This window comes from Pundamilia nyererei, unplaced genomic scaffold, assembly GCF_000239375.1.
Source record: "Pundamilia nyererei isolate P.nyererei 1_Seehausen unplaced genomic scaffold, PunNye1.0 scaffold00043, whole genome shotgun sequence".
Classification (NCBI taxonomy): Eukaryota; Metazoa; Chordata; class Actinopteri; order Cichliformes; family Cichlidae; genus Pundamilia; species Pundamilia nyererei.
Window position 1 is genome coordinate 3,322,553 of NW_005187444.1, and position 15,144 is coordinate 3,337,696.

General features: G+C 39.5%; 1 protein-coding gene across 2 annotated transcripts in view; it reads left to right on the forward strand.

Annotated features, from left to right (window-relative positions):
• Nucleotides 1-999: 999 nt before the first annotated feature.
• Nucleotides 1,000-15,144, forward strand: part of lrriq1 (leucine-rich repeats and IQ motif containing 1) — a 28,279-nt gene continuing 14,134 nt past the window's right edge. The window contains exons 1-11 of one of the 2 annotated variants that reach the window (XM_005731548.2): nucleotides 1,000-2,264; nucleotides 2,419-2,571; nucleotides 2,688-2,838; nucleotides 3,609-3,802; nucleotides 4,554-4,681; nucleotides 4,973-5,046; nucleotides 5,516-5,609; nucleotides 8,559-8,738; nucleotides 12,498-12,595; nucleotides 12,725-12,887; nucleotides 13,414-13,597. In XM_005731548.2, the coding sequence (XP_005731605.1) occupies nucleotides 1,116-2,264; nucleotides 2,419-2,571; nucleotides 2,688-2,838; nucleotides 3,609-3,802; nucleotides 4,554-4,681; nucleotides 4,973-5,046; nucleotides 5,516-5,609; nucleotides 8,559-8,738; nucleotides 12,498-12,595; nucleotides 12,725-12,887; nucleotides 13,414-13,597 (2,568 nt within the window). In that variant the 5' untranslated portion in view covers nucleotides 1,000-1,115. Of the gene's footprint in view, nucleotides 2,265-2,418; nucleotides 2,572-2,687; nucleotides 2,839-3,608; nucleotides 3,803-4,553; nucleotides 4,682-4,972; nucleotides 5,047-5,515; nucleotides 5,610-8,558; nucleotides 8,739-12,497; nucleotides 12,888-13,413; nucleotides 13,598-15,144 lie in introns of both variants that reach the window. The other variant, XM_013910398.1, reaches the window with a different exon arrangement.

Genomic DNA, 15,144 nt, shown 5'->3' on the forward strand with positions numbered 1-15,144 from the left:
CAGCATTCATCACTAAAGTCAAGGGACCTGTTGTTTTACTGTGTTCTTAAGGAGTGGGGAAAATAAATGTATTCATTCAGATGCCTCAGTATTAGATGTTTCATACCCCCAGACAAGGGTACGGAGGGCAAACTGTCACAGAGAAAATACAGAATGCAGCAAAAATGGCTGTATTAATTAACCCTGTTGTGTTTTATTTATTCTGGTTCCAGCTGCATGAAAAGGAACTGGAATTGATGGCGAAAAGAGCCCAGGAAAAACTTGAGCAGGAGATGCTGCTTCAGCAGGTAATTAATTTTTTAATTTTTTTCAAATTTGTGTGCAGTGTGACGTAGAGCACAGGCTCACCATTGTATTTTTAGACATTTGATATACTTTTGGGTATTTGTTATCAGCGCAGCATTTGGTAAAATCAATTTACTGAACATACTGGATTTATAAATCAGTGGTCCTCAAAAACACACCTTAAATTTAGTACTTATAGATGCTTTTTTCCATTTTGATTGAATACTTTTTGTGATGTTTGTAAATTCCATGTAGTTTGCTTAATATATTTCAAAGAATAGATTAAAGAAATGAGGCAACTAGTTTTTTGTAACTCTATAAATATCATCTCTAATTAGGAACTGATTGGTAACTTACAAAAACAAGTGGAGCAAGAGAGGAGGATGATTGAGGAAGAGCAGAGAAAGAAAAACAAAGAGAAGAAAAGGAAAAATGAAGAAGAGAAAAGGAAAAATGAAGACCTGCAAGCGAAAAAGAAGCAGGAAGAGGAAGACAGAAGGAAAATGAAGGAGGAAGAAGAGAAAATTAAGAGTGAAGAAGAACAGAAAAGGAAGAAACTGGAAGAGAGGAAAAGATTGGATGAAGAGGAAAAGAAAAACATGATAAAATTAAGACATAAAGAAGAAAAGAAGCAAAAGGAGCTGTGGGAAAGGGAGGAGGTAAAGAAGAAAATGGAAGAAGAAGAGATTAGAAAGAAAGAGGAAGAGAGAAAAATTGAAGAAATCAAGGATGAGGAGAGGAGAAGAGAGATACAAGAGGTGGGGGAGATAAAGCAAAAGCAGAAGGAGAGAAAGAAAAACAGGAAAAGTGAGGACGAGGAAACAAGAATAATGGCTGTGACAGAGGTTTCTGGAAGGAAGATGACTGAAGATCAAAAGACAAAAAATAAAGAAATAAGAAGTATTAAGGAAGAAAAGAGAATAGATAACGGAGGTGAGGAAGAGACGACAAGAAAGGAAATTGTGAGAAAAACTACAGAGCATAAAATGGAAAGAAATGAGGTAGAGCAAAGAGAAAAGCCCGAGATGAAGAAAAAGCTGTTGAATGAAGACATCAGGGGAAAAGATGAGAATAAAAGAATAGATGACAAAATGCAACTCACGGAAAGTGAAGAAAAGAAAAAGAACGATGAGGAGAGTTTGGAAAATCAAGATATGATAAGGAAGGAGGAAAAGACTAAAACAAACAAAGAAGAGCTGATTACAATGAGAATGGCAGAAATGAAACAGAATGAAGAACAAGAACACAGAAACACAGATGAAGTAATAAAACTCAAGCCAGAGATTTGTGAGAATAAAGACCAGAACACAAAAATGGAACATGAGAGGAAAAAAGATAAAGAAAAGAAGCAAGAAGAGTTGCAGAAACACCAAGAGGGGCTTAGTATAGGAAAAAAGAAGGATGGGACGGGAAACAAGGAAGATGCAAAGGATTATGGAAATGAGGTGAAGGAAAACATACAAGCAGAAGAAAGGAAAGTAGAAGAAGAGTTGAAAGAACGAGTCATAAGTAAGAATGAGCTGCGAGACAAGGAAAGAGAAAATAGCAGCATGCAATCTCAGAATACTGGCAGGATCTCACACCCAGGAGGCAGCACCACGCGGACCTCAAGTGCTGATCCACTGCAGAGTGAATCTACAGCTGACCCTGTCAGCTCTGAAACTGCAAAACAACAGAACCTAAACAAGAACATCAGTCAGATCCCTGTGTATAAAACCAGTAACCGGCAAGATCCTGCAAAGCCTGGCACTTCTTCTTGCTTTTTGCCTGCAGGCCTTCCAGAGCACACAGAGCAGAAAAGGCTGTTGTGGATGAAGGAATGCATCCCTTGGTCTAATCTGTCCTGCCAGAACAGGAGGAAGCAGAAAGGATCAGTCCGGAGTAGGACAGGGCCAAGGAGGGTGGCAGAGGGTAGCAGTCTGCCCCCTCTGTGCCCACACACTCTGCTTCAGTCCACAGGATGGAGATCCCTGCAGGAGGTAACATACTGTGTGCTTGGCTGTGATCCAGGAACACTGATGAAAATGTTTTGTACTTAAATGTTTGTTGTGTTCGGAAAGAATATTCACACATAGAACCCATTATTTTCATTTGAGATCCAGAAGCGCTGAAATATGTTTGGCTCTCTTTCAGGTTACCAGCGTGACCTTGGAGGACTTACCTGGCTGTAGCCTTTTTACCCTTGCCCAGTGTACTCAACTTCAGTCGCTCACCCTCAGACGCTGTGGACTGAAATCATTGGAAAGTATCAACCACTTACAAGAGCTCTGGTACATTGACCTACAGGTGATTATATAGTTAAAAAATAACAAAAATAACAAAAAACTAGTCATTACTGTGATTTTTTTTCATGTTGTTTCAGTCATTTCAGTCACAACAGCTTTGCTTTTGTTTTGTTTTAGGAAAATGACATCTCATTTGTGGATTGTGAAAACATGAGCAGCTTACGAGTTCTTCAACTTGCCCACAACAAGCTGACTTCCATCCATGGTTTAAATGGTGCTGAGAATTTGGATATTCTTGATCTCTCGCATAACTCCATCACCCGTATTGGTGAGAACTCATGAAACACTGACAGCTATTGAAAAAAGCCCCAAAAAAGAAAAACGGATTAATTTTTTCGTCAGTATAATGTCTGAAAGTGTTTGTGTTTTAAATACTTATTTGCTAACAATGTGTGTGTAGCAGCTTGAGATAACGCGTGACTGATCCTGGTAAGTCTAAAATCCTCAAAAAAGAGCAGCATTCACTTAACCTGAGAACAGGCACGATGCCATCGTGTTCCATGTAAACACAGAACGTAGTATGTCAAATGCATTTGGACTTCTTTATGTTTAACAAAATGAATGAAAGTTATGGCTCTTAACATCAGAATCCTGGTAAAAGACATGCTGCAGTTACAATACATTTCTTACATATATTTCATTTGAAATTCTAAAGGACTACATTCAGAGCTTATCAAACCTGAGGAATAAACGTGAAAATGGAAAAAAACAAACAAACAGTATCTAAAATCTTTCATGCAACATTTTACTTATTACCTCACATGCTAAAGGACTATCATAGATGAACATCAGGAATTCCAAGTTTCCCTCCAGGTTTAACTAAACTTCCTCTTCTGGTCAAAAAATCAATGTAATGTAATGTAACACAAGAGGGCAGCATCTCTCTTCTTTCCTGCTGAGGACTTCACACCATTCACTCTGCAGTGAAAACTGCAATTTTGACTCCATGTACAGACTGTACTTTTTTTTTTAGACTGTATCATGTCAACTTTTAAGACTCATGCTCTGCTTTCTGCATATATTCTGTCTGCTTCCTAGCTGGTCTGGAGTCTGTAAGGAGGCTACAGAGGTTGTCAGTGAACCACAACCAGCTGATCAACACCAAAGGGCTGAGAGATGTATATACACTGCTCCACCTGGATTGCTCTCACAACCACCTGGCCAACGTGGAGGGTCTGGAGAACAGTGCTCTGCTTCACACACTGGATCTAAGAGGAAACGGCCTTACTGAGGTAAAAACTCACGGCAGGTGACTGGAAGCACGAAATCTAATATCACTGTTCACTGTTGCAATTTTGCGAGAGCCGCAGAGAAAGTGGTGTGGGTGTTTGAGACAGGTGATGGGCTTGAATTAAGCCTAAAATCCTTTTGCTTTTATCTACTACGTGCCCTTTTAATTGAGAAACAGTTCCCCTTATTCCAGAAGTTACATTTAGTGATAAACGATTGTCAAACCTTCAAAAAATAAAATTAAAACCAGGCAAGTATGACAAATGTAAATAAGGTGCTTAATTTTAATTTAAAAAAAGGAAGCTGATCCATCAGATCTAATCCAAGAAGTACCTCAGTCAAACACATGCTGTTGTTTGCTAATTCGCGTTTCTCAGCTGTGAAAATAAATTTTACCTGGCCAAATTTCAAATTTTCTCCAGTCCAGCAGATGTGCTGTTAAAAATGTATATTATTGCACACATGTGATAATGGTCCACTCTATCCTCAGTAATCTTTCAGTCACAGATTAACTATGCTTGTGTTTGCCAAGCCTGAAAGTTTTATCACAGTGCTTCACAAGCAGTGTGAAAATGAACCTGACGAGCTTCGCTTGTGGCAGGGACTCATAGCAGTAGGCATAGCAGGGCTAAAACAACTGACATTGATGGACGAGGTCGTTTCGTTGCTACAGCAGGAGCAGCGGTGTGAAGTTAGTCTAACCTCACAGTGTGATGGGTGTTAACTGACGACTTTGTCCTGTTGCTTCATCAGCCCCCGAGTCTGAACAACCAGGTCCTCCTCAGAGAGCTGTATCTGGATGACAACAGCGTCTCCTCCCTTCACGGCCTCGCTGCCTGCTGGCTTCCTCTAATGCAGCACCTCTCTGCAGCTCAAAACGGGTATCCAGTATTCATCCAGTACTACTTGCCATCTGTCTTCGCCCAAGTTTTGTTATGTGATATATATTCAAAGTAGAAAATAACACACGTGCAACAATTTTTTCTGGCTTTTCTTTCTTTTGAAAATGTAACTTGATATAAAAAATTGCAATCAGTAGGTTCTGTAAAACCACGACGAGTCAAAGCCACACAGTCGCATAAATTCAAAATGCTTCTGTGTTTAACGGTGACATGAGCGATGCATTGAGATGTGGTCTAGCTTCTAATGTAATTTGTCTCTTATTTTCCTAGAATTACTCAGCTGCCCTCCATGTCTAATTTTGTGTCCCTTGAAAATCTGGATCTTAGATACAACTGCCTGTCAGGTAACATGTTTTCTTTATAAAATGGTGAATGGGCTGTGCTTGTTTAGCGCTGTTTTACCTTAGTGGTTCAGCAAACGTCTCTTGTTCACTGTTATGCAAGCGCTACTCCTAATAGAGCATCGCCTGCTCTGTTAGGAGCAGCTTGGCCTTCATTGTTTTGCTCAGGACAGCCCGAGTATAGAGCTGCTAATCCTGTGATTAGTGGTCAACCTGTTTTACCACCTAAGCCAGTTTAAAACCTGTGGTTTTTCTTCTTCTTTCAGCTCGCCGTACTTGAACTATTGCTTTTATATTTTGTTGATCTTATTTCGGTGCCTTGTGTAAAATTTTGTAACTTTGTAATATTAATAATTTGGATATAAGTTCACTACACACCTCTGCTTATTTCATGTAGGTTGATATAGTTTGTAAGTTGGAGTTATATTGAAACTGAAGAATATATTGAAAAACGTGTCATGCTCTCTTTCAGACCTGCAGAATGTGTGTGAAAATCTTGAGGGATGTCAGTTCCTGCGTGAAATCCACCTCACAGGGAATCCTCTTCAGCAGGAGAGTGGCTGGAGGTAGGGTAAGCACTGGACAGAGTAAGAAAATGACATGATATACTGTCTTTTTAGAACTAAATATGTTGTTATCTGTATGTATCTGCTTTCACGACCCATCATGCAGTGATAGTGCATTGCGCTAGTTTCAGGAATCTTGAATTTTCTGGCTGCCTCTCGTTGAGGCACATTTTCCTCACCTGCTCCACAGTTTCAAATCAAGATATAGTAATTAGAAATTTCTGTTCTTTTTGGAAATTATTTGGATAGAAGTTCCAGTTTCTGCCTCTTTTGCTCTTAAATATAACTTGCTATGATGGGTGATCAAAGGAAAATACCACTGAAAAGTCAGTATTTGCCTATCCAAAATTTAGTCTGTGGGCTCAGGTAGTCTAAACATTCCAGCTGAACACTGGTCTCCCTGTCCACTTCCAGGATTACCGCTCTGATCTGCATTGCCTATTAGATTACCAACATCTGTATGTGTGTATGCCACACTAAGTGGTCATAATTTCCAAAATATTGATACAGCAGAAAAATCAATTATCTTTTCATTGTCAATTTGCTCATTCACTTACATTGCTTAAATATTTTACCAGTGTTAAGGCAGTTGCAATGAGTTTATATGAAAAATATGCAATGAGCACGTATGTTCTTTGAGGTTCTACTGGGATGTCATGAGCGGTGATGTCAGCTGTTACAGGTTTGCAAAGTTATTTGGCTCCTCAGAGTCAGTTACACCCAGCAAAATAACCAAAATATGAAAAACTATACTAGTTTTGGAAACTTTTTGCTTATTTAATAGTCAGATTTTTATCATTGTTCATATGTTGGAGTTACTGCCCAGCAGGTTCAATAAAAACTTCAATAAAAAAACAAAACAAAACAAAAGTTCTGTTAAATTTTTGCCAGTACCACTGCCAATGTTGGTTTCCATAAATGGTAAATGGCAAAATTTAACGTGTGATTAAAAAAATACAGGAAAAAGAGCCTTTAAAAATTTATATTCATTTTAAAATGGTACATTGTACCATATTTTTTTTAATGATTTTTATTGTGCTGACAATATGAACATAAAATCTATTTTTTTATCTTTAGATTGAGTTTTTAGAGGATTCTTTGCTGGAATAGGTGTAAAACTATGAGTTACTTGTGAACACTTTCTTCCTTAAGCCATACCTGAAACATTACCTTAATTTTTCACTGAACTTTACTTAACCCCCAGTGCCAACAGTAGAATTAACCCTCAATATTTCCACACTCATGCCCTTGCCCTTTCATCCTCAGCCAGTGATAACACTGGCTAAATAAAAGCACCAAAAGGCAAGCGCTAAGAATTACAATCCCTGTAGGCACCCCCTGATCCAGGAGAAATAGATGAAGAAAATACTGGCCCTGATTAATCAGAGCCGCTTAAAGAGCCTATGTTTTGGAGGAAGTCTTCACTAAATGAAATACAGAGTTATGCTTATAGGAACTGGAGAATCAGGATGAAGGATCCAAAAAAGTGTTTTAAAAGAAAAGGAGGATAAAATTTATAACAGTTTAGTAAGACTCAAGTTGAAGTTTGAGTATCTTCAGTGCACTGTAGATATAGCTGTGAATAATGAAGTCCTTATATTAAAAAGGTAATAAGTTGCTGCTATTTATCCAATTTTGTCTAATTCGGGTTTGGAGCTTCATTCTTCTTCTTCTTCATCTGTCTGTCTGTCTGTCTGTCTGTCTGTCTGTCTGTCTGTCTGTCTGTCTATCTGGTAAGGAAAACCTATTGTGAATATATAAGTACATGTAAAGTACTTCACATTATAAAGAAAGACATTTTCATATAAACCATTTATGAATGCATCTGAAGCAGTAAATGACCTCAACACATGTTTTGTTCTCTCTGGTGAAGTCGTGGGACAGATTTAAGAGCATACAGTACTCTGGGAATCGGTTTTAGAAGACCCAGTTCTTAATGTTTTAAAAACTGACTTCGCAGCCCAAAGGCTTTTATTTTTGCAAATTTTATTGTTGCTGTTCCCTAGTGCCCTGTAGAGTTTCCAGCTCCACATTTTCCCACTGCACAGAGACCACATTTGGCCAGTGCTCCACTAGTAGATGCTCTTAGTCTGTTTCTCTGGCAGATATTTGAGATTCCTCTGCTTGCACATCCTTAGCCTCGGGCAGTGGTTACCTCTCCCCCTGTATCACAGCCATTCAGGGCGCTCCTCCAGCTGAATGCTCACACTACCTAACATATGCACTTTGGAAAGGATTTCTATCCAAAGTGGCTGTGTAACTACACTTTTAGAAAACGGCACAAGATTAATAGTAATGAGTTCAAACAGGTTCAGATTGTAGACTCAGACAACCATTAATACCAGGGGATGACTAAATCACTGTACATATGGTCCTTTAATTAGTTCAGAGAACAAAATGTACTGTGTACAAAACAACATATACTGTGAGAGGAAAGTTAAACGGTTTCCTCAAAACACTACGGTCTAAACAGAGAATGGTTCTGCCAGCTTTAGAGAAGCTTTCTGTTGGCTGTGAATATTATTTTCTTAGTCAGGCAGTGATTGTAATTTGACAGTTATGAGTCGTATTAATAAGTAAATAACTAGAAACAAACATAGAACTCAAATTAAACTACGTCTATTTGGCAAAACTATTTTGTGATCTACAAAATCTGTTGAGTAAAATAAGTGTCCTGTTTCATAGCCCTGACACCTCTGTGCAACCTCAACCTGAGTTCCATTCAAGCTGCCCTCATTGTCTTTGTTACCTGTTAATAGTGTTGTTTATTATAAACTTTAAAAAATCACCAAGCTGTTTGCCTTTAATGCAGAGGTAATGAGTTCATACAAAAATACAGATATACATAATACCAGTTGCAGTTAAAATGGTATAAATGATGCATTTAAAAATATTAGTAAAATCACTTCTGCACAGCTCAGGTTTTGCTGATTTTACTTTCCTTTTCAGATCCACACTACAGAAATCAGTGCCTGGCCTTAGAGTCATTGATAGCCAGGAGACAGATTCCTTTTTCTTGCCTCCAGCTGTTCAGCAGGTCAGCTTGGCCTCAGACTGCTTCCTAACTTTCTGCCAGGCTCAGCTTCAGCAGACTCAGAATTTACAGCAGCATCACAGCAGGGAGCACAGGTAAGAGACAGGCTGCCTGTGTGGATGTGCTGGCAGTGTGCTATGTGTTTAGTGTGGATAGCTGCAGGTTTTGCCAGTGGTTGGATGTGTGTTTGACCCCAGAAGTTACACTTTCTAAAGTTATCCACATTGTGGAAGAGAAAACAATCTGCAGATACAAGTGCTTATTGTGAACTCAGTTTACACAATTTCCATATTGTCAGATTTCATTCTCACACTCATCTTATATGATCTGTATTTGTAAACTAAAATATTGCAGGTAAGCTGCAGATTTCTGAAGAAGCTTGAAAGCAGATCATGGGGAAGAGGTGCGAAATGTTCAGCTTCAAATAATTAAAAAAAATTGGTTATGGTAATAGAAAACGAATACTGTACTGCAGAATTCTCGTCTCTTCTACTGTATGCATAAAAATCAAGTTATGTTTGACTGAGAGTACTTCAGATATAAAGAGATAGGATGAAGGCATGAGGTCAAACCGAGAACAGGTTGAAAAGAAAAGAAGAATCAAATAGTAAAAGGGAATAATAAAGAACAGGGCAAAACAACAAAAATAACCCAAAACCAATGCACCAGAGGTTATATTACACTTTTTTTGTCATGTGCTGCTGAACCTGTCAGAGATACCGCCATCAAGCAGCGAGGAATGTTAGCTATCCTCTTGTTATGTCTGATACATAGGGCGTAGTGAGCCTAAAGACAACGTCCATCTATTTTCACAAGTCCTTCAATGTCACTGGCCTCTGCACATATTGACACTCCTATACAAGGAGGACCACCAGCACTTAAAACAGTGGTCAACTTTCTGCTTATCTTCCTGACCTTTTCAAATTACACAGTACAAAAGATGAAACACGGTGGCGGCTTCTTGTATGGGTCACATCGAGGACTCCTATGGCTTGGGGGAGGTTAGCGTGGCCCTCCCCTTGCTTCGCCCCTCACTGAGTGCCCTCTACCCTTCTGGCCTCTGGACAATGAGCCATTTTGGGGGCTTTGCAAGAGCCAACACAGCCATTTAACCCCTGGCCTGACCTTGTGTCAGACTGAGTTTTTAGGGGAGTTGAGAAGAGTGCCACACGCCAGTCAACTGGTGACTGTAAGGTGAGGTACTGTGGCGTATTAGGGCTATTACTCTCTTTTACAAGGTGTAGGGATTCTACCAAAGTGCCTCTGTTTCACCCATAAATGAGCATGCCTTACAATCCAGTCCTGTATGCCATTAAATCAAAACATTTTGTGGATGTGGTGGGAAAAAGACCAATAAACCCATCTACTACCGCAATCTCCCCACTTTTTCCACTGCGTTCTATGGCACTTAGTATTTTTTAGGTTTGAATTGCTCCTTATGTGGTTGTAATGTAAAAGAAGTGAATCAAAAATTATGTTTCTATGTCATGTGGAAAAAGATGGGTTATAGAGTTTTGCTAAAGCTAGTGTGTGAGCAGTCTGAGTTAAACAAATGAAATGAGTACTTTCCACTCATTGTGCCTTCTGTTTGTGGTACCATCACACAGTATGGTAAAGAAAAACTGCTAAGGCAAAAAGCCAAAGCTTTGAAGAATACACCAGTATTAGTCCATTTCAGATTGCTGAAGCCTCATTTTAGCATTAGCTAAATGTGCCCTGAGCATCTTGCAAAGGGTAGTGTGAACAGCAGAAGCAACTACAGCAACCTATATGTTTTTTTGTGTTTGTTTTCATCAACATTTTAGCATTATATCTTTTATCCTTTCTCCCACCACTCACCCCAGCCAGTCCTGTGAGATAGTTGGCCCTGCCGGAGGTTTTCATCCCCACTGTTGCCTAGTGCTTGCTCTTAGGGGTCGTCTGATTGTTGGGATTTTCTCTCTGTTTTTATCAATTTTATTGTTATCACCAAACCACATTTTTCACCCACAATGTAGAAAAAGTGAACACAGAAGTGAAACAGTTACACAAGACTTTTGTTGTGTTAAGTATACATATCATTTCTGGAGCTGTGAGGTCTTCTATGTTCTGTTCATAGTTGTCTGACAGTTGCGACAGACACAAATTGAATTTTCAAAAGGACAGTAAACGCCTCTATAATATAACTAGTATAGGGTTTGCTGCTGGCTCAGGAATTTCTTACAGCTCTCGACCTCAGTTTTTTGTTGAGTGGCCTCCTGGGGACACCCATGTGATAAAGCAACACCAAATATCTCTAAATTTCCTGTATTGCAAGTCAGAAGACAAATAACCACTGAGAGCTTTTAGCATCTACATACATGGTTGGATATGTTCACAGGCGAGTATTAATCAGTGAATAACTTTTCATTTTCCTGTCATGAACATTGTATACTGAAGCTTTCTTTTACCCGTGTTATGGTGACCCTGGAGTGAACCAGCAGGTAGAGGGAGGGAGGGTCACTGGTGTCACAATCCTTTAAGACCTTCTGACTCTTCTCTTTCTTATCCCACTGAGAGTGAAGAGCGAGGTCTTTGTAGAGAAGGAGTTGCACTACTTGTGGCTACTGGCCTTCCAGACTGGCCGAGCGTCTCTGGCCCCTCGGGGTTTAAGACAAGGAGCGGAGCATAGCTAATAGATTAATTAAGTTTCCATTGAGGTAGCTTTGTTGTCAGTTTATCCCCTCAATGAAAGAGACATTATATGGTATTAGGGCACACACAGAGCAGGCAGACAGCTCTTTCTCTCTCGCCCCCTCACCACCCCTACCCTCACATAAATATAAGGACACACTGACCACACCTATCACAGGCTGGCCAAGAATAAGAGCTAAAATGGATATATATGTGATATTTAACTCAAAATGGAATGGCTTTGATCCTTTTTGAATGATTTAATTTTCTACCACCACCGATCACTGTGTGTTTTTAAATAAATCTTTCTTTGAGAGTTTTGGTTATAGACTAGTAGTATAATCCTCATTGTGATTAGAATGTATGTGAATCTATTCTGGAAACAGAACAATTTTCTTCTTATCACCAGTATAATTAAATCTGACCTGCATAAAAGTCAAAGTTATAGCTTATCTGCTTTTACAGTATCAGAGCAATCCTCTCCACGGAGTTCACCTCACAGGACATAGAGAAGACATATTTAAAGAATCTCATTCTTGCATTAAACAACCCTAAAAGTGGTCAAAGGAGCTTGCAAAGAAAAGCGTCTGGACTTCTTTAAGTTACTTGAAGACGTTTCACCTCTCATCCGAGAAGCTTCTTCAGTTCTGCTTCTGAAGAAGCTTCTCGGATGAGAGGTGAAACGTCTTCAAGTAACTTAAAGAAGTCCAGACGCTTTTCTTTGCAAGCTCCTTTGACTACGATGACCTGGATGACTGAGAACCTTCACAGACAACCCTAAAAGTGGATAACTGCTTCTCCTGAGCTCAGAACAATATGCTACAATTACTGCTTACAGTAAACCTATTAAATAAATTTGATTGGGAACCATGTGGACTAAGATTAACTTTAATGTCATTCACTTTATTGCCATTGCACAGTCATACTTTGTGTTGTACAATGAAACTGGGGTTCCTTCCTTCATCGGTACTAAAAGAAAGGCGAACAGTAATCATGATAAATAAGAATATGCAGAGTAAGGTGTACTTGAAATGCAGAAATGAAATGGGCAGCGATAAAAATATATGTGCAAAAATAAAATCAGTTATGTAGGTCAGGTCAGGTATTTGCATTGATTAGGACTATTGCCCTGTTGTCAAAACTGGTCTGTATTGCCAGTTAATAATGTAACGTGAAATATTTTTGTATGTGTTTGTTTACAGCAGACTTGCATTTCCCTTTAATGATGTGCAAAGCTTCTGCTGGCACTTCAGTATGACTCTGAAGCTGGCTGAGGACCAGAGATTTGCCCATGAATATGGTGAGACCACTGTGTCTGATGAACACTGGGCTGCAAGTCAAACAGCGCCTGAGAAAACACTGGATAGTGTCATTGGTGAAGAGCTTATGGATTGCCGAGATATAGAGTCCACTAACAAATTACCACCAGTCTTTCCAAATAGAGACATCATGAGATGCAGCTATTGGAATTTTGATGAGACTCCAGCTACAGAGAGTCACTATGACACATTTGGCCCAAAACAGGGTCCAGCGACCTTCTTCAGTGATGAAAAGGCATCTGTCTCCAGCCATCAAGACTTAAACCTCAAAAAGTAATTCACTCTCTGCTTTTATCTGAGTCACTCGTGTGTATGTTTGTATATTCACTCTAATAAAACCTTTGTATTCGATGAAAGATCAGCTGATAAAAATGCATGCGATGAAAACCTCCAAATTCATTCGTGGTATACAACTGGATGCTGCCGACTTAAAGCAAACACTCTGTTTTTATGTAATTCTTTTAACAGAGCTCAGCCTTTTATTAGTTTCTGCTGCAAAGCATTTGTCATCATTGGAGCCTCCTCTACTTGATTTACACCAGAAGACGTTGAAGATTTTATTCATTTTAACACGCAGCTTTATCATTAACACTGTGCTATCTTTGGGAGGACAATACATCTTTGATTTGAAGGGTGGCTTTAGACAGGCTTAAACTCTCCAGAGTACTGCTCTCCAGATGTCTGCTCACATATAAATTCATGTTTTGAAAGATGAAGGTGCTATGATATCATGTGCAATATATCCCTCACTTTGTGTGTATTTAAATGCCTGTGTGTGTGTGTGTTCTTTTTTGAGCAGCACAGCAGCAGTTGTGATTCAGCAATGTTGGAGGAAATACAAGCAGATATGTGGGAACATTAATGCTCCCCCCATCACAGAGAAAGGAGGAGAAAGAGGAGGAGATGGAGGAAAGCCAGAGTCAAGACTTTTCTATATTAATAGGAGCACTGCTGGCAAACACTATGCGGCAACTGTCATCCAGGTAAAACATTTGTAGCTTGTAGCATTTGTAGCGTCCTAGAACAATTTCCCTCTGAAGATTTCTGGGTAACAACTTAGAACGGTTATCCAGGCGAGTTCATATGAATTCAGTCAGTCAAACTGTTTACTTGTAATAGACCTCATAGCACCATATCACCCCAACAGAGCACTTTCCTCTGAGACTGCTGGCTTGCTTACCTAGGATGTTTTAAAGTAAAACAGGAGGCAGAGCCTTCAGCGTCCAGGCCCGCCTTCTGTGGAACCAGCTACCATTTGGAAGTAGGAGATAGACACCCTCGCTACTTTGAAAATTAGGCTTAAATCTTTCTTTTTTGAATTGGAAATGTTGTAGTACTAAATCCTCCATTTTTATGCTGCAATAGGCCTAGGCTGCTGGGGGCTTCCCAAGGTGCACTTTCTTTTTCATTCACCTTTTTTCACTCACTCTGTGTTTACACACCTCTCCGCATTTAATCATTAGTTATTGTTAAAGTCTGTCTCTCTCTGCGTCCTTTGTCCTGTGTTCCTCCCCACACCCACAACTTGTGACAGCAGATGGCTGCCCCTTCATGCGCTTGGTTCTGCTGGAGGTTTCTTCCTGTTAAAGTTTTTTTTTCCACTGTCGCCAAATGCTTGCTCATAGGCGGTTGTCTTATTGTTCGCAATTTTCTCTTTATTATTTTAGGATTTTTAGCTTACAGTATTAAGCACCTTGAGGGTATTGTTGTTGAGATTTATATCCATCTATCCACTGGGCCACTGTGGCTATGACGTCTATTTTCATTTCGCAGTTGCAGAATTCAAAGGCAGAGGATTTTTGGTAGCAAAAGCTTTTAGGTTCCTTCTTGTGGCCTGAGATTTATGTGTGTAGCCCAGATGCATTGCTTGATGCTTTGCATTTGCTTTGAACGTAGCCTGGCTACACTAAAATCCCTGAAAGATCGGCTGTTGCTCCTAGAGGATAGCAGAAACTGCTGAATATCACAGATAGCAAATAGTTGATTTGTTCTATTTTGGGTTCATTAATTAGTGAGTTTATAAAAATTTGATAAAAAAAGAGTAGGAAAAAACCCCATCAGAGTTTGTCATAGCTTAAGATTATGCGTTGAGAAGAAACTGCTCACATTAACCTTTTATTGTGTAATTAAGGATCTTACTTCTGCATGTAGAAAGTGTGCCTGAAGTCACTTCCTCTTTGTGGATATCTGAAAATGCCAATTTTCATCCTTAAAAACTGAACTTCAGGCCTCATACGTTCTTGAGGCTTATTCGGCTAATCCTCTGCACAGAGGTGTAAGCTGCTCTTCTGAAAAACATGCTACTCATCACCCCTCTCAAATCCCTTTTCAACACACAAAGTGTTTGATGACTCCTTGAGGGCTAGGTAGAGGCTGGGAGTTGCCGTGTACCGTGCACTACAGCACTGTGTAAGTGTAAGTGTGTGTTTTGTGCATGTCAGGGGGGTATAGAGTGATTAATCAGATTCCAAAGACGTGCGGTAGTAAGAGTTCTAAAATTCCTGTGCGGCTCAACTTGAAGTGAAGTGTG